Here is a 25,816-nt window from a genome sequence, read left to right on the forward strand (position 1 = left end):
TTCCCTTTACCGTGAGAAAGTATGGCACGGAAAGTGTCTGACCGCTCTGCTCCCAGCTTGCCCTTTGAGCCAGCAATTCTTTAGGGACAGGGAGGGGGAAGGGTGGCATGCCGTTACTGCTTAGAGATACGACTTCGTTACATCACCATTCCTTTCTGACCACTCCCATATATAAAGTCTTGCTGCCACTCAGCTCTGTGCGACACATTTTGCTTTCAAAATCCCTGCTTCTTGAAACCCTTGAAGAACAAGGGGCAAGAGACCGACCGAGGCACAAACACCTTCTTTTGTTGTCACTAGCTGAAGGTGAATTGCACCCAGAGAGAAGAGAGCTTTTAAAGTAGTGAGTAAGCAGCATTATTTTATCTTAAAATCTCCATATTTTGGTTGGATTGGGATGTGAAATAGAGGAGTTGTTTGTTTCCCTTTATTATGTACCTTTCTGGCTCTTTAATCATACTTTATTAAAGTGCACCTTTGTTTCACAAGCCTTCAGGCTTAGGTTTGAAGAGCAACTGTTTCTCTTTCATAAGGACTGCCAGGTCTTGATCTACTGTGTTGACTTTGGATTCTCTTGGTTAATGAAGGACAGGTCACAGGCAGTAGGGTCTTGGTCCAGGCAATCTGAACAGCCGCTGATTCACTCCTTAAGGGAGCTACTTAATACTGTGGCTTGATAAGGTCAACAGTATGTGAACTGATGGTTTCAAGAGGAATTGGGTTTTCTGATAGAGGCTGAGATCAGAGAAAGGAGCCTGGAGGTCTAGTGACCTGGGATCTCAATTATGTCACTGGGCAAGATATTTCACCTCTGCATGGCCCATCCAACTCTTGAAAGTACCTATTTACCACCCAACTTGATCTTCACTTCTTATTGGGTTGAAAAGGTCTATGGAAGTTTGGTATGTAGGGTCATAAGACCGAGTCACAATTTGATCTTGGTTTTGCATGTCATACAAGTGACAGGGCATGCTGATAAGAGAAGAGCTTCTATAGCAATCTGACAGAGGAAAGACTTTCAAAACTACCGGAGAGGTCACAGCTATACAAACACCGGAAGGCAGATTTCATGGGGTCCTGAAGATAAAATTCTTACTTAAGTCAATGTCCTGCTGCAAGTCATCCTCTTCAGAGAAAGCTGGGTCTAAGGAGTGGGCTGAAACCCATAGATCTTGCATACTTCTTTCCATGTCATTCTGTACTTCTAAGTGGTAACTTGGAAAATGCAGACCCTGTTGGGATGGGAGGTCAAATGGGATGATGCTGGGGGTGTCTTCCAGAAGCAGAGTGGAAGGGCAATGCTGTGGGAGAACAGAGTTTCTCATGCAGAGCAGGGAGAGCACTCAGCAGCACTCAGTCTTGTATGTGGAAAAGTGGCCTGTGAAATAGAAAGAAATCCTGAAATAGACCTAGCAGGCCATATTTAATTCTTTACTTTCTGTAAAGAATGTTCTGTTGCAAGGAACTATCAAGGGCAACTGTATTTGTGTGAGAAGGAACAGATTCTGCCCAGGAAAATCAATATTTAGACACATGAAGGACCAGAACAGCACCCAGGAGACTGTGTGCTCCTTACCAGAGCAAAAAGAACAGCCCTCTCCTACCTGTGCTTGAAAAACAAAGACCTGCTCCTGCTCTCAGCTGTTTCTTATGCTATGGTACCTCCATCTCATGCAATTACTAAAACTGAATCCAACAGGTCTGGTTATCTCTCTAGAGAGGTACAACATTTCCCACTGAAAATCCACTCAGTCCCGATACAGCTGTTTTGGTTATGCTGAAGCCCTTCTAATGCATCAAAGGTGGAGTCTCTGGGTCCAGGGCTCTTCTCTCTAATCCAGCACAATGTCTCAGTGCTGGGCTGCATTTCCTGATCCAGCTGTCCACAATAAGCAAGAGTCAGACCATGGCTACTCCAGCAGAGGCAAAATTATTCAAACCAGCTCCATGGCAATTAAGACACTCATCTATCTGTCAAGTCTAGTAGAAGGCGTCCCTGCCCATGGCAGGGGAGCTGGAACTAGATGATCTTTAAGGTCCCTTTCAACCCAAACCATTCTATGATTTAGCAAAAGCAAGTGAATTTAAGCAGGTAGCTACAATTTTTTTTCAATTGGAAACAGCTATTTTCCACGTTCCACTGAAGTCTGCGGAAACCTCTTCAGTGAATGCAGTCATTTTTTATTTAGGAATCTAGGAGGATTGGTTGGTTGTCTTGTTGTGGTGGGTTTTTTTCCCCTGTCCAGATGCTCTACAGTCTATAAAATAAAGAGTTACCGGCTATGACAATAAATTAATAATTAAATAAACCCTTCTCCTTCAGCATTGGGTCCCTTTCATGGGAGACAGTCCTCCAGGAACTTCTCCAATGTGAGTCCTTCCCACAGGCTACAGTTCTTCATGAACTTCTGCAGTGTGGGTCTCTCCCATGAGATGCAGTCCTTCAAGAACAGCCTGCTTCAGCATGGGTCCCCTGAGGGGTCACAAGTCCTGCCAGCAAACCTGTTCCAGCATGGGCTCCTCTCTCCATGAGTCCACAGGTCCTGCCAGGAGCCTGCTGCAGCACGGGCTTCTCACAGGGTTGCAGTCTCCTTCGGACATCCACCTTCTCCAGTGTGGGTTCCTCCAGGGGCTGTAGGTGGATTTCCGCTCCACTGTTTACCCTCCATGGAGTGCAGGAGGACAGCCTGCCTCACCATGGTCTTCACCTGCAGGGGAATCTCTGCTCTGGCACCTGGAGTACCTCCTCCCTCTCATTTTTCTCTTACCTTGGTGTCTGCAGAGTTGTTCCTCTCACATATTCCCACTCCTCTCTCCAGCTGCGGTTGCCATTACGCAGATATTTTCCCCCTTCTTAAATATGTTATCCCAGAGGCGCTACCACCATCGCCGATGGGCTCAGCCTTGGCCAGCGGCAGGTCTGTCTTGGAGCCGGCTGGCATTGGCTCTGCTGGGCATAGGGGAAGCTTCTGGCAGCGTCTTACAGAAGCCACCCCTGTAGCCCACCCACTACCAAAACCTTGCCATGCAAACCCAATAATAAAGGGTTAATAAACCCTTTGTAATAGTTAGTAAGAGTTATAACTTATAAGGGTTAATACTTATAAGTAATATACTTATAAGGGTTAATAAACCCATCATCATTATTATTATTATTGTTGTTGTTGTTATTATTATTATTATTACTATTATTTAAAAACCATTTACCAGTTATCTTTCGTTTCGGTTACCTTTGCCCCAGGGAGGAGTGTGTACCTGAGGATGATTATGGGAAACCAGATTTCAGAAAATGAGAGCATGTGGGTTTAGTGGGTTCCTCCTCTTTGAGCAGGCACGTTATAGTAGAAGCAGCCCTCACTGGAGGGGAAGGAGGTGCTTTGGCTGTAGATAAACATCTGCTTATTTAGTTTCAGCTCTGAAAGTCAACTGTCATGTCCCTGCTCTTAGTTAATATGATGTATTCCACGCTAGGCAGCTTTTCCAGTTCCTAAAGTACCTTTTCTCTTAACAGTCTCCTCTAGTGACTTGATTTCCAGGGTTTTTTCAGCAGTGATCTCTTTTTTGCATCAGTTTTTCTTATGTGCTGCTTAGCTTAAATTAGGACTGCCTGCTACCTGTGCAGCTGGTACTTACCTTCCACTGGTTGCACTAAATGTGGAAGAATGGAGCAAGGGGTCAGAAAGAAAACTATTAGTGGGAAGAAACGTCATATGCTTCTTAACATTTCTATGTTATTGGGCACTCAAGATAATATTTAATGTTTATATTCCGGTAGTGTTTGATTGCAACATTGCTCTGTAAGATGGGAAAGACTTCCTTATGGAAAAAATAGCTAACCTGCAAAATGAGGACATCTTGTAACAGCTCCTATTCCAATAATGCGTGAGTTAAAACATTAGGAAATGGAGACCTTAGATTGCATGTTCTATCGTAAAAAGGAGGAGTCTGAACAGTAGATGTGATTGCGTGATCTGTTTTGTGTGAGTTGTTGCTGGTGTTGCTTCATGAAATTCCTGTGGAAAAAATTAAAAGTGGGTGGGGGAAGAAGCAAAAAGAAAAGCTATGTAGAAGCGCCTTCATATTGCCTGATGCTTTTCAGTATCTGCAAGTTCTATTACAAGAGCTGTGAAGGCATTGCTTCAAATGCTGGTGGTTGTACTCCTTTAGAAGAAAGAGTGAACGGAGATTTCTCTCTGTTGCTTATGTTTCAATGTAATAGTGTATGCTAATTTTTGGAGAATGGTAAAGATGTCCATGCCATGAACATCTCAAACAGAAAGAGTTGCAAGCCCTGCAGGAGATACTTATGTCTTTCTTTTTTTATGATGGGTTGATACATTGAGATTAACAAGGGAGCGATGCACCTGCCTTAAACGTGATATTACTGTTTCATGTGTGGCTTTGCTGCTTGAAAGATGCAAAGCTGAGTTACAACAGGACTATCTATTATATTAATGCCTGGACAGAGGCACGTGACAGTTCCCAAAGACTATGTACAACTGAAATGGGGTGGTTGTGCATAGCACAACATGTACATAGAAAGCTATTCACCTATCAGAATCAGAAACACTAACTTCAGGTTTCATAACAATCCCTGACCCCATCCACAACTCTACTTGTGCATAAGTGAAAGAGTAAGTTGCTGAGGAGCATCCAACTTGTTCCAGCTCTGTTCTGATAAGAACATGCCACAGATGAGACTGCATTGCCCTTGAAGAAGGGCGTAGGAATTTGTTTAATTTTGATGGCTCACTGTTATAAAACTTGCCTTTCAGCAGTGGGGGCAGAGTAACAGTTGGATAATTATGATTTACAACAGGGGTTTCTTACAGCTAGCAGCCTTTCCATCTCACCTTGCACCCTCCGAGACAAATGTGGTGACAGGGGGACACTCTTCTGACCTAGATCTATTTCAGAGACACAGTTTTATCCTTCTAAAGTTGCTATTAGGCATAAAACCTGGTACCATCACACCTATGGGGTTAGTAAATTAAGAAAAGAGTTCAGTTCAGTAGACTGCATCTTAAATTCCCCTATAAAATATTCATAATTTAATATTAAAGTTGTGACAGACTGACAGCACAGTTCAGCTTGTTTGAGGCAGAGAGCAGATACCTTTCCACACTGCTTTTTCAGAGGATAGTTGTTTTGGAACAGCTCCTGTCACAATCTTCTGTGGAGCATCATGGGTCTCACATCAATAAATTAGATAGAGTGAGAGTGGTATGTGTTAGTGACTGAATATGGCCTGGACTCGGAATTTGTCCATCAGACTGTCCAGTAGAAAGAACAGATACACGAAATCCTTCCAAGCCTGCAGAATATTTTATGTGCCAGTACCTACTTTCCAGAAAGCTTCCATTTTTGCTAAAGATCTCTTGGCCAATAGCAATATGACTGAAGGGACCTGCCCTCTTGATGCAATGTCTTTTCAAGAGTATTTGAAAATCCTCTTTGAAAGATCAGCACATGCTAAATCCCTTCCAAATATCTCAAGGCTGAAATGCTCATGCTTTATAATACTGATTTTATCAAACATAAATGTAGTACAGAACTCCATTTTGTTGCTATTACGGAAAAGAAGATGTATTTTTAAGCAGAGAAAATACGGCTCATGTTCTCAAAAGCTTTTACTCTTGGACCTAGGCTGAACTTTGTTAATGAGTCATTGTAGTATAGCTACCATCCTTCTAAAGTAGGTAAAGATCCAGTGTATCAAAGGTTGGAGTGAGGCAGAGAGACTGGACAGGTTTGGAATTGAGACATTAACCACTTGACTGATCCTGGTAGGTCAAAAGATAGCATCTAGCAGTGCTGACTGGCATCCAGGCAGACTTTGCTTCATCATCCTGTGTTTGCAGGACAGCCTTCTGGTTAAAAATCAGGCTTAGGACACGTGGGCTTGAGTCCTTTCTCTGCCCAAGTTTCAGGCAAGCTGCGATTTGCCCGTGCTGTGTTCTGGATGGACGTTTGGCGTTTGTGTTGAAAGCTGGATCTGAAGTTTCCAGCAAGCCATGGACAGCAGCAGTGGCATAAGCTTTAGTAGCTGAGTCCTTGGAGTCCAAACAGTTTGTGCAGCTCATTACCTTGAGTCTGGGTTGCTGCTGGGGTTTATGCTACACTGTTCAACAGCAGGTGAGCTGCAACTGTGCTTCTAGATTTGGCACAAGCACGTATGTAAGATTGTCCTTTAAAAGCCTTGGTGAGATTTAGTGATGGAGGGCAGGTTTCTTCATCCTTATCTTCCTGCTCTGCCATCCTTCCTGCCAGAGAGTGCTGCAGGAGCAAGGCCGGCAGGACAGGCACTGCATGTGTCATTGCAGCTGGAGCATTAATCTGAACTAAACCCAATGACAATTTAAGGTAGTATGTAGCCCTGATTGAAGAGCAGATATGTGAGCTGATCAGGTGCCTTTGCATTGCAGGTAGTCGCTCACGCTTGGCAGAGAGGTTATTCCCACCAAATGTCATCACAGCTGAATCTGTCAGGGTGTCTGGGTTTAAGCTGCAAGGTACAGACGCACTTAAAAATCCATCCTCTTTTTGAACAACAAAGATGCCACGCCCTTAGGCAAGAGGGGTGTGAGGGTAATGACCATATGGACATGGGAGCACTTCTACTTAAAATGACCACATATTTGCTCAGTTAGTTAAACAGAACTTAAGATCTAGCGGTGAGGTGTGGGAAGACTCACATTTGCGCCATGTAGGGACTGAATCCAAGAACACGGAATGATTCTGCTGGTGATACACAACCTCTGTGGATGCTAAAATATGCATTTTAAAAGGTGTAGGGTTTTGACTCTTGACCTAGTCAATGATTAATTATGCATTCCTCTGGTACTATGAATTCAAACATAACGAGTTTCAATAGGTTAATATCCGTGAGCAGTACAAATATCAAGTAGTATGGTACGCTTCGGAGAGCTTTTAAGGGAAGATAAGTGGTTACTACTACAAGGATGTATTGTCCCTAAAAAGGGGTTCACTGCTTGAGAAAGGATATTCAAAGGATATCAGTACATAAAGATCTGTGCAAAAGGACAGAACAGACTTGCAAATGCTTTCCAGAGGTAAGGGGCAATTAGAAATTACCTTCGTTAAGCCATTCCCCTCAGCCTGGAAGTGGTGTGTGGGATTTCTTATTTAACAGAATAGGAGACTGTGACTTTTTTTAATAAATCAGGTGAAAGCTTGCCAAAAGAGAATTATAAGACCTGACTAACCAGTCTGAATAAGCTCAGGTCTAATAAACAACTTCTAGTTTAATGGCAGAAAAGCATTTGAAAACATCTTTTGCAACAGTTGGGAGAATAGTAATATTTTAATGAAACATTTTGATTTTAAATTGGGAGTGAATGTAACAAGTGACGTTCTGAATGAGTTTATAACACTTTAATAACTTGCATTTTTGAGATTGAGTTTGCCAGTTCTGGATTTCTGGGAGGTCCCCAACTAGAAGAGACTGTGAAAACCATGGGAAATGGGGTATTCTGCATTTATTCCACCTTGCTGCCTTTTTTCACTTCGTAGTTTATGCTGTAGTGTCTTAAAATAAAAAGATGATAGATTTGATGCTAAAATTTTTTTCAGGAAAACATGAAAGCTTTTTGGGGAAAAAAGTTGCTTGAAGAGGAAATTATTGGCTCTTTCTCAGTGAACTCAGAGTTTACTCTAAGTTGGACGGAATACATCATGCTATTAGGCTTCAGAAGACCTAATGCCTGTGGAGGAGTTGCAAATCTTGATTACAATAGCTCTCTTTGTGAACAGTGTACCTGAAAGTCAGCTGGAACAGCCTGCTTTATTCAGGAGCTTTTCGCTCAGTTCTGTTCAGTGTCGATTATCTCTGGCTTGACAGACAGCAGTAACTAGGGACCACTGATCTGAGCTGAGGCCCTTCTCCTTAAAATTGATCTGTATGCTCATGAGCACTCAACGCCAGGCTTAACAAAGAGGGTGCTTAAGGCTTTTAACCTGCTTCTGAGAGGAGGGAGGCAGCAAGTCACACAGGACACAGGCCAGCTGGACAGGAACCAACATGGAGGCACTAGCTATGAGGAAGGCGTTAACTGAGTTAAATGGAGTTAACTGCACTTCTCCAGGGACAGCTCTGTCCCCCTGCTCCAGGCAGGACCAGTGCCTAGATCTGCATTTGGAAGCCTCTTTGGGCTTCTTCATGGCTTGGCTGAACTCTGCTTTACTTCCCTTACCACTGGTGGAGATGAAGACTGCATAAGACTTCAACTTAAATATCTTGTGACGGATAAGTACAAGAACTTCATAGTTCCAGCTTAATGCCAGAACATATATCCTGCCTCATTGTGTGGCCTAGAATTGACTAGACTTAATATTTGCTTGTTTTGAATTCCAGTTTTCTACAGAAATCTGTGTAAGACTTGAATTGGGAATGATTTCCTTAGATACAAGAGGTGGTTGTTAATAACTTGTTTAAAGTCTCTAGAAGGCATCATGTGGACAAGGTAGAAATAATTATGGAAGAAATGCCTGCTTGTCATCATGAAGATCAGTACCTGACAGGAGATTCTGTCTGCCTGTGTGGTTGGTAGCAGAACCAGAGTCTTGATCAGAGGCATTCTGGTGACTGCTACTATAAGTCATAGTAAAAGACCGGAAGCAAAAAAAAATATTTAGCACATAAACTTGCAGATCAGAATCTGAAATGGCTTAAGTTCCTGTCTTACTGCAATAGCTGCCGTGCAAGGCTGCATGGGGAGCCTTATGTGGGACCAGACCTTTGTGTGTAAGTACAGGGCTGAAGACACAGGGAAACAAACCCTTTTCTTTTGGGACTGCTCTCAAAAGGAGAGTGCTCAGGAAGTTTATGTCTGTCCTAATAAAGCCGTAGAAGAATAGGTGTGAACGTATGGCTAACAAAGTTACAAAGTTTTCCACCATTTGGGCCAAGACAAACCTGTTAGTGAGTAGAAATGCTGCATCTGAGCTGTTCCAGTTCAGTTCAAGAGTAAAGGTACGTGCAGCCTGTATCAGTTCACCCTCCGCCACTTTGGGACTATTTGTGGTGAGATGCAAAGACCCCATTGCAACTGGAGAGCTCTCACCTGGTAGGCAGGAAGCAGGTTTGATGTTACAACTATGTTTGTAATCTTTACACAATCCTTGTTGTATGAAGTGTTTATGCCCTGGCCTTTGGGTAATGATGGCATATACGAGCCTGCCAGAAGCTAAGGACTGTAGATTGTGTAATGAAGCAGTGGTTGATGGGGAACCTAAGGGCAACCTAAGCTTTCGATTTGGTGTGTGAGATGGCACAACATTCCCTAGAAGGTGTAACAATCCGTTCTAGTAGGAAAGAGGCGAAGACCCTACCGAGTCAGCCAGAGCTGTACTAAATCTTACAGAACTGCTAGAAAACAGGTATATAAGCAAAGTACAAAATGGATAACTCAGAATGGCAAATAAATCTTCCAAACTTTTCTCCCTTTGGAAGTGGAACAGCTGAACTCACTAGAAATAGCCATGGACAGTCCCAGTGTACTTTCTGTATTGATTTTGTCCTAATTTTCTTCAGTGCAAGCTCTCTTGGAGCGGATAACCCCAGCTAATTAGCTGCTGACAGACCAATGACCCTGGATATTCCTGCAGATAAAAACAGAAGTTGCTGGCTGTTGTCCTTACTGACAACTGAGGGAATGCGTGGTTAGCACAGTTATACCGGAGGATTTAAATTATTTTCTGGCTGAGTGTATGTGCAGACTCCTAGTGCAAGGGCTTCCCACAGATGAAGGAATAATTTGCTTTTTGCGTTATGCTACCTTTCAGTGAGCTCCTAGTGAGAAAGGAAAGCAAGGAGATAATGGCATGGGGAACCAGCACCAGCTTTGTGGTTGACAAGGACCCCTTCACCAGCCATTAGCACAAGGATGGATATAACTTCTTCACCTCAGAATACAGCCTGGCCCCGGCAGGATGCTGGAAACAGCCCTTGGGAATAGGTAGCCTGTCCTGTCCAACAGTACTTACACCTGTAGCAAGACAGGATGTCAGAGTGATTGATTCTGCACACCTGATCCTGAAGTACGGTGTCAGGACAAGTAACTGTCTTATGTCCACTTTGGAGTTGGCTCCACCTGTGTGATCATTTGTAGGCACCTTCATTAGGTTGTCACGTAATGCTGGATCAGTAACGGGACATTGTGTGAACAGCCCTTGGGCCTCTGCTCACAACCTGGTTCTGCTCTTTTGAGGCCTCTGTTGTCTTGTGTTTCTGGGGGCCCCGTGGCCAATCTCGTGGCTGTTTGCTTTACATACGTTCTCGCTTAAAAGGCACTGACAGTTCACTCTACACAACAGTAGAGTGTGGAAACATTATTTCAACTGTTTGTTGTTAATTACCTAAACACGGCAATGTTGCTGATATGGATTAGACTTTGAGCTCTATCTGAAGAGCACAGCCTGTGTCCTGTGACAAGATTCATGTTATCATATTTATCCTTGCATAACCTGTGCTGCCTGGGGAAAGTGAGGACAGATACATCAAAGCTAATGGCCAAGTATTGGCTACTGTAATCAAGAACAAGGCAGTGCCTGACCATACCTGGACTCCTTTGTCATCCTCTGATATCCCACTGTTCTCTCTGCCCTGCTTTCTGGTCGGTACATCTCTTTCTCCTCTTTCAGTTCTCCTGGTGCTTTCCCTGACCACGGCACGTTCCTCATCTCTACAGTGTGCCTCTCTTGGCAGAGATGTCAGACCAGGTATCCCCTGCCTGATGCTAGCTAGCCTGTTGCACTGGGGTTCTTTTAATTCAAAAACAGTGTCATGTTTAAATCGGGTTGTGAACATTGTGACACATCTGAATACAGCCCAATGGGGTTGCTCATACAGGCATAACTCTGCTACTTGCTGGTCCTCTCCTTCTCCCAGTATAACTGAAGACAGACTGTCAGGCTACTTTTTAAATTCTATGGCTAGGACTGCCTTTGGTCCATTATAACAGTGAGAAATAATCATATTGCTTTTAATGGTTTTATAGCCCCTCTCTCCTGGAGACCTATTGCTGCTGCCGCCAAGCAGCGCAGTGTGACTGAAGTGCTAGCCAAGCTTCCGAACAGCTGGATTTAGCAGAGATCTGGAGGCAGGATCAATGTGACAGATCGCACAGATGCACTTCTATTAAGAGCACTCGCTTTTTCTGGCCCCACTTGGGTCCCAGAGGCCCAACCCAGAAGGCAGCACAGTACCACAATGCAGCGCAGGAGCAGTGCCCAGCAATCAGTGTCTCTCCTTCCCGGCAGTCTGTGTGCGTGTTCCTGGTTGCGGGTCTTATCCTCGTCCCCCGGGGCTGGTGGTGGGCTGGGAGCTGCACCTCAGGAGTACGAAGCGGGCTGGAGGGCCCTTTTTGAGGTCTGTGCACTCAGTGGGCAGCTGGGCACTCAGCGTGGAGCTCTTACTGGTCTAGGTGATGCTCAGAAGTGTCATCTGAATCCAGAGAGGAGGTGAAGGATGAGAGCAGAGGTACAATCTGAGGTTTCCCCTCCTCCTCTCCTGCTCTCAGAATAACTTGCCTGACAAGTCAGTAACTCTTTACAGGAGCCCAGCAGTGAGGCAAGCAGTTCTGGAGAAGAACTGCACAGCCCCAGCCAGGAGTCTATGGGTTAACACAGCAGCTACGGGGCTTGAGTCACCCCAGGCTTGCAGGACAGCCCAGCATAGAGCAGCCTTCAGATGAAACAAAGTACCTTCTGCCTAGCTGGGGCACAGATAAAAGATCCCATGGCATTTCTTGTGAAGCCTGGAGGAGACTGCCAGTGCTGAAGCTGAACTCTCTCTGCCAACAAACAAAACTGTCTTTAAACTCCAAGGCTGTGTGTGAGCTATTGTTGGGGACATAATGGCTTCTCTGTTTCCCTGCACAGTCATTGCTCTGCAAACAGCCACTGGTCTCTTTTAAAAGTAGTTGAATGTAAATCAAGTTCTAGAACCTGGAAAGAGGTTTCATTCATTTACCTTTTACTGCGCTCAGTTAACATTTGTTCACAGAACAGCACATACAGTAGATTTACATCCTGGTTTGAGCTGCTTTACTTGGAGATGGACATCTGTAGTGCTCTCACTGAAACTCACAGATACAGGGCTCAGATAGTAGATGTATAGGTCCTAATTTAAATAACAGGAGTGGGAGTGAGGTTGAGGGGGCAGCGCTTGCTAATCTCCTCCATCTGAGAAAAGTTTCGGTTTGGCGGGCCTGGCCTGTTTCCCCTAGCTAGCTCAGTGCTGACACCCTCACTGCTCCCTAATCCTGCGTGTGCTGCTGCTGCAAGGCACCGAGTGCTGCTCTGACTGCTGGAGTTTGCTCTGCTTTGGGCTGTTGAACATTCACGGAGGGTGGGGTCGGTGGATCCTCTCTTCACCCACAATGCCATGGATTGGCTAGTCTCTCAGTATGGCAGATGCTTCAGTAAGGTAAAGGGTATCCTGGCTATCGTGCAAGTACAGTGGTCATGGTGAAAACCCAAAGCTGCACTGCACAGGGGGAAGTTGATCTCTGAAGGCGATATGATGAATTTAGGTCTTTTTTTTTTTCTGGAACAATCCTGTAATGGGTAAGGAAACGTGTCAAAGAGAAGCTGTATTTCATGAACTGTCGGTTCCAACAAGGTGGCAGTGACTCTCCATCCCTTCAGTAGCCTTTGACTCATCCTGGTGTAATTCTGGAATGCACTTGCTGGAGAGCTCCTTGCTGTCCTGTACTTGCTCACAGATGAACAGTAACCCTGTGCACCCCAAAAGCAGCTGTGTGCAGGACTGGGAAACATGGAGACATGAGCACTGGCCATCACCCTCTAGACGCGACAGGGTCATTGGAAAGGTACTCTGACCAAAGACCTTGAACAAGAGGGGATGCTGTGCTCAAACTAGGGTGTGCCACATAGTGTTGGCCAAGGTTGTTCCCTAATGACCAAGATGTGTTTTGCACTGGTCATTGACAACCTTCTGGACAGAGAGTCCTTCAAAGACATGGTATTTAAAACAGATTGTATAAAGTTAAAGCTCTGAATTTTTCCTCTGAAGACAATGTGAGTCACGACTAACACCAATCATGTTCTGCTCCTTGGATTTTCTTTCTCACCTATGAAACTGCTGCTTTTATGGTGTATCAGGTTACCTACCTGCTACAAGACAGATTCTTACCCAAGTGATGGTTGCTGGTTCGAGGCCTTTTCATTGCTGGTACTGTAACACTTCAGAGATGTTACCAAAGAGGTTCCAGGAGTTCTTGGGGTGTTCACTGAAGTAGATAGCTCTGCAAATAAGATGGCAGTAAATGGTAAAGGGGAAGCTGGTAAAAGCTTTGGAAGTTGCTAGAATGGTTGTTCTGCACAGAGGTGGCAGGGGCATAGAGAAATGGTACCAGCAATGCCCATAGAAAAGGTCTTGATATGAATCTGAGTAAGGAAATACTTGGGAGACTCTCTCTGAGAGGTTCAGGGGAGGAGAAAGCTGTTCACTGCCCACAGCTCACAACTCACAGAAAACCTGCTAAAAATCAAGGGCTGGAAAGATAAGAATAAGTCATATGTACAGCCTCACCACGTGGCTATGAAGTAGGGAGGAAGAGGTCAATAACAGGGTGTGGGCAGGGTGCAGTCCTTGACTCCATCATGCGGCAAAGGGCCTGCCAGCATGTGTTGGAGAGGGGAATCCGGTAAAAAGTCTCTGATGGGTATTGCTGACTTGATTTGGGAACTAGATCAAACCCAGTCTGACACTGGGCCCCTGTCCTCCCAAGCAGAGCAGTAACTGAAACGCTTGCTGAGCATCTAAAATCCTCAAGCATAAAGTCACAAAGAGCAATTGGTTGTCCTGTCGCCACTGAAAGGTAGCAGTAGCAGGACATCTTGAACATCCCCTTTGCACTTGATATTCTGCTTCGCTTCAAAAAAAGACGTCACCCTGATGTAACTGTCAAGGCCAGAACTGGGCTCACACCTCCCCTGGCCGCTCCTTCCCAAACCGCACTTCCATGTGCAGAGCTGTTGTCTGCTGGTGGTGTAGGGGGAAACAGTGGACATGAAAGGAGGTAGATGAAAAGACTGGTCTTGTGCCTGATCGTCTGCTCCCTAGTTCCTGTGTGCCCCAGCAGCAGCAAGGCTGACGATCCTGTCTCTTCCCACAGGAAGATGAAGAAGCGCTATGTGGTGGCTGGAGTCCTGACTGCAGCCCTGCTGGGACTCATCCTGTTCCTGGGACTCTTCTATGGGCTGCGCACTGGTGCAGGGGACACACACACTTACAAGAGGGCGGCTGTGGCTACGGACGCGGGGCAGTGCTCAGTAATTGGAAGGTACCTGCAAATTGTGCTGTGACTCTCGTTAGCTCTGACAGCTCTTGTGCAAGACAAAACCGCTGTTTTCCCAATGCCCAGGTGCAAGCCTGGCAGTTGCCCAGCACAGATGATCTCTAATCTCCCTGTAGGAAGAGGAGGCCGTAATAAAACCTGGGCTTTCACCATGCCTGACCAATGTTGCCATAGTTGCTCAAAGACAACGTAGCAGGCAAAGATTCCCTAAATGCATGGACAATGGGAACAAGAGATGCTTTTCAAGCTTCTTTTAAAAACCACTTACCAAGCTGCCCTCCAGTTCTAGATGCAAGTGCTGCAGATTTCAGGCTCGTCAGAGTTGTCATTTCTCATATGTAACGATTGTGTCTGGGATGCCTGTCCCGACACAAACTTTGACACATCTCGGTGTTTTCAAGCTAGTTTGGATGTGTCTCTAATGGGGGCTGATCTGGTCTGCACCTAGACCATTAGTACCTGTTCTCTTAGGTGACAGAAGCTCAAAACTTCCTATTCCTGAGGAACCTAGAGACTGGGTGTGGACAAACGTGCCTTAGAGAATCTGTCATACCTGCTCTGACAAGATGAATCCATTGCTCACAGGTAGCTGAGACATTGTAACATGTCACCATATGATGCCTTCTCTTCTGCTGCACAGGGACATCCTTCAGCAAGGTGGATCAGCAGTGGATGCAGCAATTGCAGCTCTGCTTTGTGTAGGACTCATGAATGCCCACAGCATGGGCATTGGAGGGGGCCTCTTCTTTACCATCTACAACAGCACAGGTAAGGGACAGGGCCATACAAATCTGGAACAGCTTGAGAACTGTTTATGTAAAGCAGGTGATTTGTCCTACCTGAGTGAAGGTAAAAGACTGACTCTCTCAGCCTCTGGGGGAACGCGCTGTCCTCAAAATGATTGCCAAGAAATTGGCTTACATTGATCAGGCTTCTTCGGCAGAGACCATGCCTGTGTGTTAAGTCCAGAGCTAAACATCATCTTCCTTGCCTGTCGTTAAAGGAAATGTGGAAATCATTAATGCAAGAGAAGTGGCTCCGAAAAAAGCATCTGAGGACATGTTTGGGAACGACACACAGCTGTCTCTGAAAGGTATGGCAAAAGCTGTTTCACTGCTTTGAGGGGACCACATAGCTCCTGAGGGGGTCCACATTAGCTGCTATTGACATGCCTAAATTAAGAATATTTCTTATGGTTAGGTTTTTGCATATCTACAGGATTTCTCACCTAGAAATGTCCTCTACTTTACACAATCTGCAAACTTACTCCTGACGAGGAAGCTAAAACTAATGTCCCTCAAACTGGTCAGTCACCTCAGCGCTTTCTGCTTTTCGGTTCATGAAAATACAGGTGAATCCAAAGCACTGAGTATGACCTGTTCCATATCTGCCATCTTTCCTTTCCACCTCTTTGAATAAATCTTTGTGAATCAACTTAGATCTTGTCAGTTCAAATGTTCTCCCTAAATACCTTTTGTGGTGGCTTCAACTAATGGTTCAGGGACTCCAGAGAAGAAGTTGTAATTTCCTTTGGGGAAAGTATTTTCTAATCAAAAATAGCAAGAAATACTAACTAGTCCTCTTCATGGTTGCTCCTGTAACCAAGGAGGAACAGCACCTTGGAGGAGGTTTGAGAAGTGTGTTGAACTTCTGGGAGATGGCAATAAAACCAGAGCTGAAGTGAACTGCTACATCACTGCGCAACGTAGTAATCAATCTATTGCAATGTAGTTACAATGCTGCAACAAAGTTTTTGGCTTAAGTATGCACACAGCCTGTGTCCTTTTATTGTGGCGGGTTGTTCTCTGAAGAACTGGAAACCGCAGGCAGCTATGATACCTTCTGTGTTCCGAGCAGCTTCTCTCTGGTGCAGAGCACACTGAGGGGAAACAACCCAAAAACTCGAGTTACCAGCAAGAGGACAGAGGTCTTTCAGCAGTCTAGAATGCGTAGGCATAAACGTCAGATGGAATTTCTGTTAGCATCATACACATAAGCTGGGCTGGTCATAGTGTACATAATCCCTGCCTAAAAACAGGGCTAGCAGAGAAGCCTGCTGTACCTCCTACTCCGTTAATCGCTTTCTTTTCTTACTATGGAAGACTAATACATTCCTTATCTGCTCCAGGAGGACTGTCCATTGCTGTTCCAGGAGAAATCCGTGGGTATGAACTGGCTCACAAACGTCATGGCAAACTGGCATGGAAAGACCTGTTTCTGCCCAGCATCAAGTTGGCAAGAGAAGGATTCCCTATTGGGAAAGGCCTTGCAGCAGCCATCAGATCAAGAGAGGAGGCTATTGAAAGCAATCCCTCACTGTGGTAGGTAGAGCATCTGCTGTTCTGCACAGAGAAATTTGGTGTAACTGCATCCTAGCTGAAAAGTGTCTGTATTTGTGTAATGTAGTGTCTGTGAGGAGTGTGCCTCCCCTCCAGCGCCTGCACTCACTGTACCTGCTGATATTACTTCAGCTACCTGAAGGTGCTAAATCATGTGGCCAATTTTAGGAATGTTCATTCCTGACCTTTAAAGGGTCAGGAATGAACATAAATTCTGCTCTTAAAGTCCATTTGGCTGAGCAAAGGTGGAAACAGAGTACATTCTGGGATAAATCTGTCAGATGGCAATGTATTTTCTGAATCCCCAGCTTTTCCTCATGCTGTAAGTGCACCAAGCTAATCCTACCTGCATTTGGGACAACTGCAGAGTCTCCTTGAACACCTCATCTGCTGTCAGGCAATGGGAATTTGGGTCATCTCTTACTCTGCAGTCAGCCTTCCTCAGGCAATGCCTTTGACCATCCATTTCTGGCAATGACTGTGAACATGAAGGGTTTTAAATGCTCCTCCACTTCTTCTTACAGTCAAACCCTTAGTGTCTATGTCCAGCCCTACTTGAGATCATGCTTAATCCTTTCTTTTCCTTAAAATCTCTGCCAGCTGCAGGTTGGTTTCCAATCCAATTGGGATGTACAGCCTGAGCAGTCCTTCTGGCAGGTCCACAGCTGCGCATTCATGATCCACGATGAGGGAGCTAGAGAGGAAACTCTCTACCTCTAAGTACTCTGACAAACAAGGATTAAAACGCATTCTCCTGGGCTCACTGGAAGCTTCGAGCCTCATAGCTTCATAGTCTGTGCTCTGAACTGAACTGCTTGAGTTCAAGGACTATGGCCCCTCCTGGGCATCTTGAGGCCCTCTTGGGCAGGTAGGGAGGGTGGCTTGCCTGCGTGAAAAAGATCAACACTCCCTCCTGCAGGCTTCGCTGAGCAAATTCTAAGCAATGTGGAATCCCAGGTCAGAAACCACTGTTCACTTTTATGTCCCAGTGCAAGATATCTGGACCCCTGGGGCATGACTCAGGCAGTTTCTCATCTCTCCAAGAAGCCTCTAGCCTGAACACTCAAATACTATGTCAGCTGGTACAGGTACACATCGTTTTGAACTTGTGTCTCAGATGTGATCTTCTCAATTTCCTTTCTCTGCTAGCGAAGTGTTCTGCAGTGGAGGGAAAATTCTGCAGGAGGGCGATATCGTCAAGATGCCTAAACTAGCCAACACATACGAGACTATCGCCAGTGAAGGAGCAGATGCCTTTTACACAGGAAGCCTGGCCAAACAGATCATCGATGACATCCACAGTGTAGGTGAGAAGCAGCACATCTGTCCAAAACAGCATAAGTGACCTGGCTGCTGCAGCTCAGCATCCAGAGAGGAGCTGGTGACCTGCAGAAGCCTGGGAAGTGGGTCAAGCCTGCTGCCTGAAATGCTGCCTCTGAGATCTGTGGCAACAGCACACCCAAGAGAAGCCATTAGTGCTTTATTGGATGCATTTTAAATTCAGTCAGAAATGGATAGTATATGCTGTACATTTCTGTACCGTATACCATAGCAAGTCTGTATATATAGCGTTTCTGGATATAGCTTAGTAGATACATGCTGTTTACAGAGCTTGAATGCAACAAGTTTCTACCTAAAACATGACGTACACGGTCCTGTAAACTGAGCTTGTTTAATCTCTCGATGCCACTAGATGGTGGTAGTATCCTAGCCTTACTAGTTAGCATCGGCCGGCTTCAGTCAACCTCTTGTAAGTCATTTACTGGCTTTATTTGTGATGGTTAATTACTGTCTTCCCCCTTCTGATGAGAAAGGCAATGGAACATACGAATTATTCTGCTTATGGGGTAGCACAAAGCATCTGCATCCAAAAGCTGCATCCTCCTCCTGTAAACAGGACTCTTAACAACGTTTTGTTACCTGACATTGCTGGTGTCCTTTGTAAAAAAGATGGATCACCAGACTTCTGGCTGCTGTAAATCAGCCCAACTTCAAGTTTAGGCTCTCTAAGCCTCAGGAGTCTATCAAGGAATAAATTCATCTCCTGTGCACCCATCTTTGCTTTCTTTAGCTTGCAACTTTTTGGATTTGTCTGTGTTCCTTCCTGTCCTTGCATGGTGCAGTGGATTATTACCTCCTCTTTCCACCAGAGATCACATAAACCCACACCTATAGTTTCCTTCTCTTTTCCAGGGGGCATTATCACATTGGATGACCTGCAGGACTACAATGCAACAGTGATTGAAGACCCCATAGAGGTCACACTTGGGGAGTTTACCCTCTACACGCCTAGTGCCCCCCTAAGTGGCCCAGTGCTAGCCCTCATTTTCAACATACTGAAAGGTGAGAGTTCCACTGAGCAGTGCCTCACAGGCAGCAGGAGCTAGAGAGCTCCAAAGACAGCACGCTTTTTGTTTTGGGAGCTGGGTCTCCCTCAGTAGACCCCAGCAGGTGAGAAGTCTGAGACCCCAGGAGGGATCAGAGATGTGGAAACACTCCTGCTGTAAACTCAGGCATGTCGCCTTCCTACTTGAAATACAGGTGCAAGAGGGAAAACATGCTCTTGATTGGTGCACCTCCCTGATACGTGCATTGGGTGGAAACTAACTTGTGCTTGAGGCTTCTTTGGAAAACATCTCTGCAAGTACAAATCCTGCTGGTGACTCCCACAGTGCTCAAAACTGCCAGAGCTCTGCTATTCTCCACGTGGAGATTAGGATGGTCCAGTGACTGCATCTTTGTAGAGGCTGGGCTTCAAGATGATACCATTTGACACAGGTTTATCAGCAGGCCATTTGCCATGCACTTTCCTTTATGTTCAAATCGTTTGTCTTCTGTTGCCAGGATATAACTTCTCTGCTGACAGCATCAAAACCATAGAGGAGAAAGGTCTGACTTACCACCGCATTGTGGAGGCCTTTCGCTTTGCCTACGCCAAGAGGACTTTACTGGGAGATCCGAAATTTGTCAACATTACAGAGGTACCTGGCAAAAGCCTTTTCTTTCTGCAACACCAAGGTTGACTGGAACGTGGCTTAAAGCTTTTGGGTGACTAGACTTTGTCAGAAATGCTCTGTGCCACCTGCTATTGACAGGCACTGAAATATCTCTCAATCAAAATGTGAAGTCCTATGGGACTCATGGCTGAGCTGTGAAGGATATAAATGGAGGAAACCTTACTGCTGTAAGCAAAAACAAAATCCTTAATTCACCAGGAGTGTCTGAGTATATTTAGGGCTAATCCTCTCTGTTTTCATAGTGTTTGGAGCCTTATTCACTAGACGACATTCCCAGCATACTTGTGGCTCTTTAACCACAGTCCTGCCTATAGTAAATGGACCAACGGATGGGAAAGGGTTGAGGCAGGAATTCTGCTTTTCCCAGCTTCATACTTTGTGCTTTTACTTCTGTGACTCTGCAAAAGCAGCAGGATCTGAGCCCAGCTCAGCTTGATGGACGCAAATTTGCGACTTGCAGAGCAATGATCAGAGCTTGCCTTGGGCTGGTCCTCTCAACCCGATCCCTTTCCTCTCATCTCGGAAGCAAGCGTAACACCGCTTGCCTCCGCCTTACAGCAGTGTTGAGGACAGCTTTCCATAGATCTACAGTAATGGATGCTAATTAACTTCCTACACAAAGTGGTGCGTTATAACAGCTGCTTCTGTGACTGCTTAGAATACTCTTTGGTACAATGTCCAACTTTCAAGAAGGAGGAAAGCCCCTGCTGGAAAACTGTAGCCTCACTGCTGGGATTTGCCACTCTTCTGTGATCTGAAGTATTGGATAACAGCCTCATAACTACACATCTCTTAAACTTAATCTGCTGAGTAACTGCATTGGATTTCTCTGACAGGCGATTGGAAACATGACGTCCGAGTTCTTTGCGGATAGTCTCCGGAGGAAAATCACAGACAACACCTCCCATCCAGTTGACTACTATGAGCCAATATATTACACTGGAGATAATGCCGGTACATCCCACCTCTCCATTGTGGCTGATGATGGCAGTGCTGTGTCCGCCACCAGCACCATCAACCAATAGTATGAGCTCAGACATTACTTCCATATAGGCCTTTGCCATCTTCCTAGTGGTGGTTCTGTGGTGGGTATAAAACATCACTGAACTGTCATCTCTCTGGTGGGTTAGTGATGAGTAGCACTGTTGATGGGCACTTCTGCTGAGCTTGCAGGTCAGTTCTTAACACTGAGGCCTGTGTGGTTGGGTCAGAGGACATGATGTGTCCTTTTGTCATGTTGAGTTCACCCACCAAGAAAACATTCACTGCATCTGGATCTTCTCATAAGCAGTGATATCGCTGCTGGCTCTGATTTCCCAGGCTTCTGGAAGGAATTTGAGCTGACACAGCTGGCCTGGCAGTGCAGCGTTTGGCTTTGAGTGCTATCAGGAAGAGCTGTGTTCCATGCATATGGCCTGAAGCTAGGGGGTGAAGGTTCTTTTTGTCCATGGAAAATGTCTTTAGCTTGACACATGTAGGCAAAACCCCAATCATTCCCAAGTGTGCCAGCCTTGAGCTATGCTGCCTCTGAAGGAAGTGCAGTACTGCCTGGCTGGAAAGGGAATTAGTTGTATTTAGCTGTGGTGCTGTTTTTCCCCTCGGGGTCTTTGCAGGGTTGCTGTACAGCAGGGCTCTGGGCTGCCTTTCCTCCTTGTGTAGCTGTGTACTCATCGTATAAACTCCTTCCTTCCCCCAAGGGGTGACAATGTCCTTTACAAGAGGAGGGAGTGGAGAGTTACTGCAGTCAAATCTCAGGTTTCACATTGCAGCTATTCACCTGAAGCTCCTCCTGGATTTGCTCTGGTTTTGACATGTCTGCACCAACTTGTTTTCTCTAGCTTCGGCTCTGATGTACGATCCAATGTGAGTGGAATCATATTTAACGATGAGATGGATGACTTCAGCTCACCTTACATAATCAATGGATTTGGGATCCCTCCTTCACCAGCGAATTTCATAGCTCCAGGTAGCTGTAAACCACATTCCTGACTCAGTCTTTTGGCTGTATCTTGCATACTCACGCTGTGGTGTCTGCAAGGTAGGCTGCAGCATGTCTGCCATCAGGCACAGATCTGGGGCTTTCTGCAGAGGAGAGAGATGAAATCGAGTCACCTGGCATCCCTGCCAAAAGCACGCAACCAGCCTGAAGGAGGAGAGGCTGTCTGAAGAAAAACTCTGTGTATGCCTCCTTCCAACAACTAGAAATCCTTTCCCAGGGAGCTCAGTACATGTCAAATGGAATGACTCAGGGCTGCAAAAGATTTCTTTGAACTGATTGAACAGGGAGGCAGCAGCAGGAGCTGACTGCAAAATGTGAGTTGGCCCTGCCCAGCCGCCTCCCTGTGCTGCCTTGGGAGCTGTAGAGCAGCTTGGGATAGATCCAGTTCAAGTACCTGACCCAAGCAGCCTGCCTACTCCAACACTGTTTCCTGCAGACCCGTCTCATGGCTGCTAAGGCAGGCTGGGATTATGCTGCCCTCCTGTACCCCACACTTTGGAGAGGGACGAGGAAGTGAAAGGACAGGAAGGAAAGTCCCATGGTGTACTGGAGGTAGCTGCATCACAGATTACCCCAGCTGGGACAGAACTGTGGAGGAAGGCATCTTCAGCCTCTGTGTGAAGGACCAGGGTTAAGCTTTGCAGTGCAGGAGCAAGAAGGAGATGGGTACAGGGGATAGTGGGATCCCCAAGGGCTGGACAAGATGTGTGAGCTGACTCAGAAGGATGGATACTGAGGCTCTGGCTTTAGACATGGGGCAGGAGCCGGCAGTTCGTAAGCTGCAGGAGGAAAGCTGAGCCTCTGTTGCATGTGCGTCCCCAACAGGTAAACAGCCGGTGTCTTCTATGTGCCCCTCCATCTTGGTGGATAAAACGAAAAAGGTCAGAATGGTGGTTGGTGCTTCCGGAGGAACAAAAATAACTACAGCAACAGCACTGGTACGTGATGATATGGGCAAAATGGGGTGAGGCAAAACAAGGCAGGGGAGAGACAACGTTTGGCGTAAGGGGCTCAAGTCTCCCCCTGTGATGTGATCATGGCTATGGATCCCTGCTGTGGGTCGAGGGCCTGAAAGGGAGGTTCCTGCCTGGTCTTCTGAGAACCAGACCTCCAATGCCAACTCCTGGCATAGCTACAAAGGGTCTGCTATTAAATTATTTCCTTCAGAGACTCCAGGTCTTTTCCTTTGGCAAGTTGTTCTTACCACTTGCAGAAGATTTGTGACTTGAGTTTAACTTTGCCTTCTGTTCTCTGGATTTCCATGAGCTAGTCTCTTTTTCTAGTTTAAAGCCACTCCCATCCAACATCCTAAACTTTGGATGGAAGTCACAGAGAGAAGGTATAGAAGAACGTAGGCCAGGCATGGTGGCAGGCCTTCTGACAGGCAGGCTCTCTGTGAGCTGCTGTAGCAGCCACTCAAATGTCCCACTAGCCCAAAAGTGATTGCAGGAGAAAGCTGCCTCCTGTGCCAGCACACATAGCAGTTCAGAGCACCAGGCTGGATCTCACTTTCTGGCTGAGATAGAGAAGTCTCTGTAAAAACTGCTACAAGCCCTTGATCTTGAGGCTATTTTCACTTTCCAGCAGCTCCAACCTGCAATTTAAGCATGTAGAGATGAGTCAGGTTTGAGGCAACCTGTGGCACAGTAGCAGGAAGCTGTAGCTGTGTGTTTGCTGAGGTGTCTGCTGTGTGTCTAAGCCAGTGCTAGCTTCATCACAGCGGCATAAATCCAGCTACAATATCTTGAGGATCTCATCCTTCTACTAGGTTAAGTTTAGTAACTCATGGTCTCTTTGTGTGGGAATCCTCCAAAGCATATACCAGCTGACTGCTGCAATGTATCTGTGTTCTGCTTAGCCAAGAGAAGAACTGCTGAAAGCAGCAGGAACCAGAAACTGTGCCTTCTCTGTGCTCTGGTGAACATACTTCAGATATCTCTGCCTATGTTGCTACAAGGGTCAGGCCTCTTTGAAGACACATAACTAATGTTAAGGCTTTTTGCTTCTCATAGACGATAATGAATTCCATCTGGTTTGGTTATGATGTGAAGAAAGCAGTGGAAGAGCCCAGAATTCACGATCAGCTGTTTCCCAATGTCACGGAGCTTGAGCAGCAAATAGAGGAGGTTTGTATAGCTAGAGTCTGGGGAGCGTGTGAACTTCTTGTACGGTGCTGGGTTCCTAGTGTTGGGAAGGCATGTGCTTGTGGAAAACCATGAAGCTTTGCCAAATGTTCCTAGGTGAGCGGTATTAAAGCTGGCACAGGTCAAGTACTGGGTCACAAGAAGCTGTTCAAAGCGTACCTTTGGTCTCAGTCACATGGCTTTAAGGCCTGGTGCATTCAAGTGTGACCTACGTCTCAAACTGAGGGTATGTATCTTCTTGCAATGTTGTTTGGCACAAAGGACTTGCAAAATAGCAAGCCGTATCAGAGCCATAGCAAACCATTTGCCATATAGCAAACCATTTGACAGTCTAAATCCAGCAACCCTCAGGATCTTGTCCTGTTGTGCAACCTCCCAAAGAACCCTGAAGCACTGGCACGGAGCTAGTGAGGGAGGATGCACAGAGGAAGCCGAGAACAAACTTGAAAATATTTTCACAGTAAAGTTCTCTGTGCAGCACTGTCGGTCTGAGAGCTGATGGCATGATCTGCCACGCTCTGCATACCACTCACCTGAGCTGGCAGCTGAGGTTCCTCCTTCACCCTAAGGAACTGCACATCTCAGAGGCCTGAGACGGATGCAGCCTTTGTACATATATCATCCCATGTCTCTATATTAGGGAAAACACTCCTACATAAGGCAGTTTTCTTCATCAAACTATACAGAATAGTATACTATACTGTATAGTATATATACTATATACATAAATAATATGTATATATATAGTATATATAGTATATATAGTATATATATACTATATATACTAATATATAGTATTATATATAATATATTATATATAATTATATATTTATATATAATAAAACATATATAATATATAACATATATAATATATAACATATATAATATATAACATATATAATATATAACATATATAATATATAACATATAATATATATAGTAATATAGTATATATACTATATACATAAACTATACTCCTTCAATAAGCTGCTTATATCTGCCTGCATGGGGGAGGATGGCTGTTCTCATCAAGTCCTGTGTTTTCCACCATTCCCAAAGAGGATCCATCCGTTCTGGCTGTTCGTATACGAATATCTGAGGCAGAATGCTTTGTGACTAGGAATAGTATTGGTAGCTCACACTGAGCACCACAAATGCCACATCTTCTCATTTCCACATCATCAAAAGCAGGGTATCCCAGAAAGCAAGGGGAAGAGGAGGAACAGCATGTAGTTTTAGACTGACCTAAACCAGGCACTGAACCCCTGGGTAGTCATGGAGGACGCAGGTCGCAGGCTACGGCATGTGTGCAGTTTCTCTCTCCCATTGTCCTCATTCACTTCTGCATTCCAGGGTATAGAAGAACAACTAAAGGAGAGAAACCACAATACCACGCGGGTGAGCGGCGGTGCAGTTGTGCAGGCCATTCTCAGAACAGATGAAGGATGGGCTGCAGCCTCCGATTCCCGGAAAGGTGGCGTCCCTGCAGGCTACTGATGTGGCTCAGCTCCTTTTTTCAGTGGTCTAGTGACACTGAGGTGTGTTTGGGGGGAAGATTCTTTAGGTCTGCAACTCAGGGACTTCTCACAGGAAAGAGAACAAATTTACCTGTGGTTCTGTTGACAGAGCTGGGGCAGTTCTCTACAGCCATGACTGAAGTGCCTCATGCCACAGCAGTCTGCTAAGACAGACATGTCTACCAGGACGTGCAGTACTTACTTGAAGAGTCTGTTCTGCCTTGAAGAGTTTGTTCCCTGCCTCCTCTCCATTCCATAAAGACAGATTGCTTACCCAGAGTTTCTGAAGAAGCTTCAGCTACCGGGAATGTCCCCGTCACTGCTATTCCTGTTGAGTAGATGGGAGTTACAGGACTCTGGGGCCTGGGCTTTCTAAGTTACAAACTAGTAGATCTGTGCTGTAGCTGGAAGCTCAGCTCTAGACTGGGATAAGCCTTCAGAAACTTGCCACTCTT

The 25,816-nt window shown here is 45.6% G+C and overlaps 1 protein-coding gene across 2 annotated transcripts; it reads left to right on the forward strand.

Moving 5' to 3' along the window:
- The first annotated feature begins 229 nt into the window (after positions 1 to 229).
- GGT1 (gamma-glutamyltransferase 1) lies at positions 230 to 25,816 on the forward strand. 2 transcript variants are annotated; one of them, XM_086623309.1, is made up of 13 exons: positions 230 to 343; positions 14,163 to 14,330; positions 14,986 to 15,113; positions 15,349 to 15,438; positions 16,474 to 16,666; positions 17,834 to 17,991; positions 18,878 to 19,027; positions 19,529 to 19,665; positions 20,538 to 20,725; positions 21,540 to 21,667; positions 22,526 to 22,638; positions 23,713 to 23,826; positions 25,198 to 25,816. In XM_086623309.1, the coding sequence occupies exons 2-13, from the start codon at positions 14,167 to 14,169 to the stop codon at positions 25,339 to 25,341; spliced, it is 1,707 nt and encodes a 568-aa protein (XP_086479435.1). In that variant the 5' UTR covers positions 230 to 343; positions 14,163 to 14,166; the 3' UTR covers positions 25,342 to 25,816. The 2 variants fall into 2 exon arrangements, with proteins under 2 accessions (XP_086479435.1, XP_086479434.1); XM_086623308.1 differs by having other exon boundaries at positions 340 to 347.

Source organism: Tauraco erythrolophus, chromosome 19 (genome assembly GCF_009769465.1).
Source record: "Tauraco erythrolophus isolate bTauEry1 chromosome 19, bTauEry1.pri, whole genome shotgun sequence".
In the NCBI taxonomy this organism is placed as follows: domain Eukaryota; kingdom Metazoa; phylum Chordata; class Aves; order Musophagiformes; family Musophagidae; genus Tauraco; species Tauraco erythrolophus.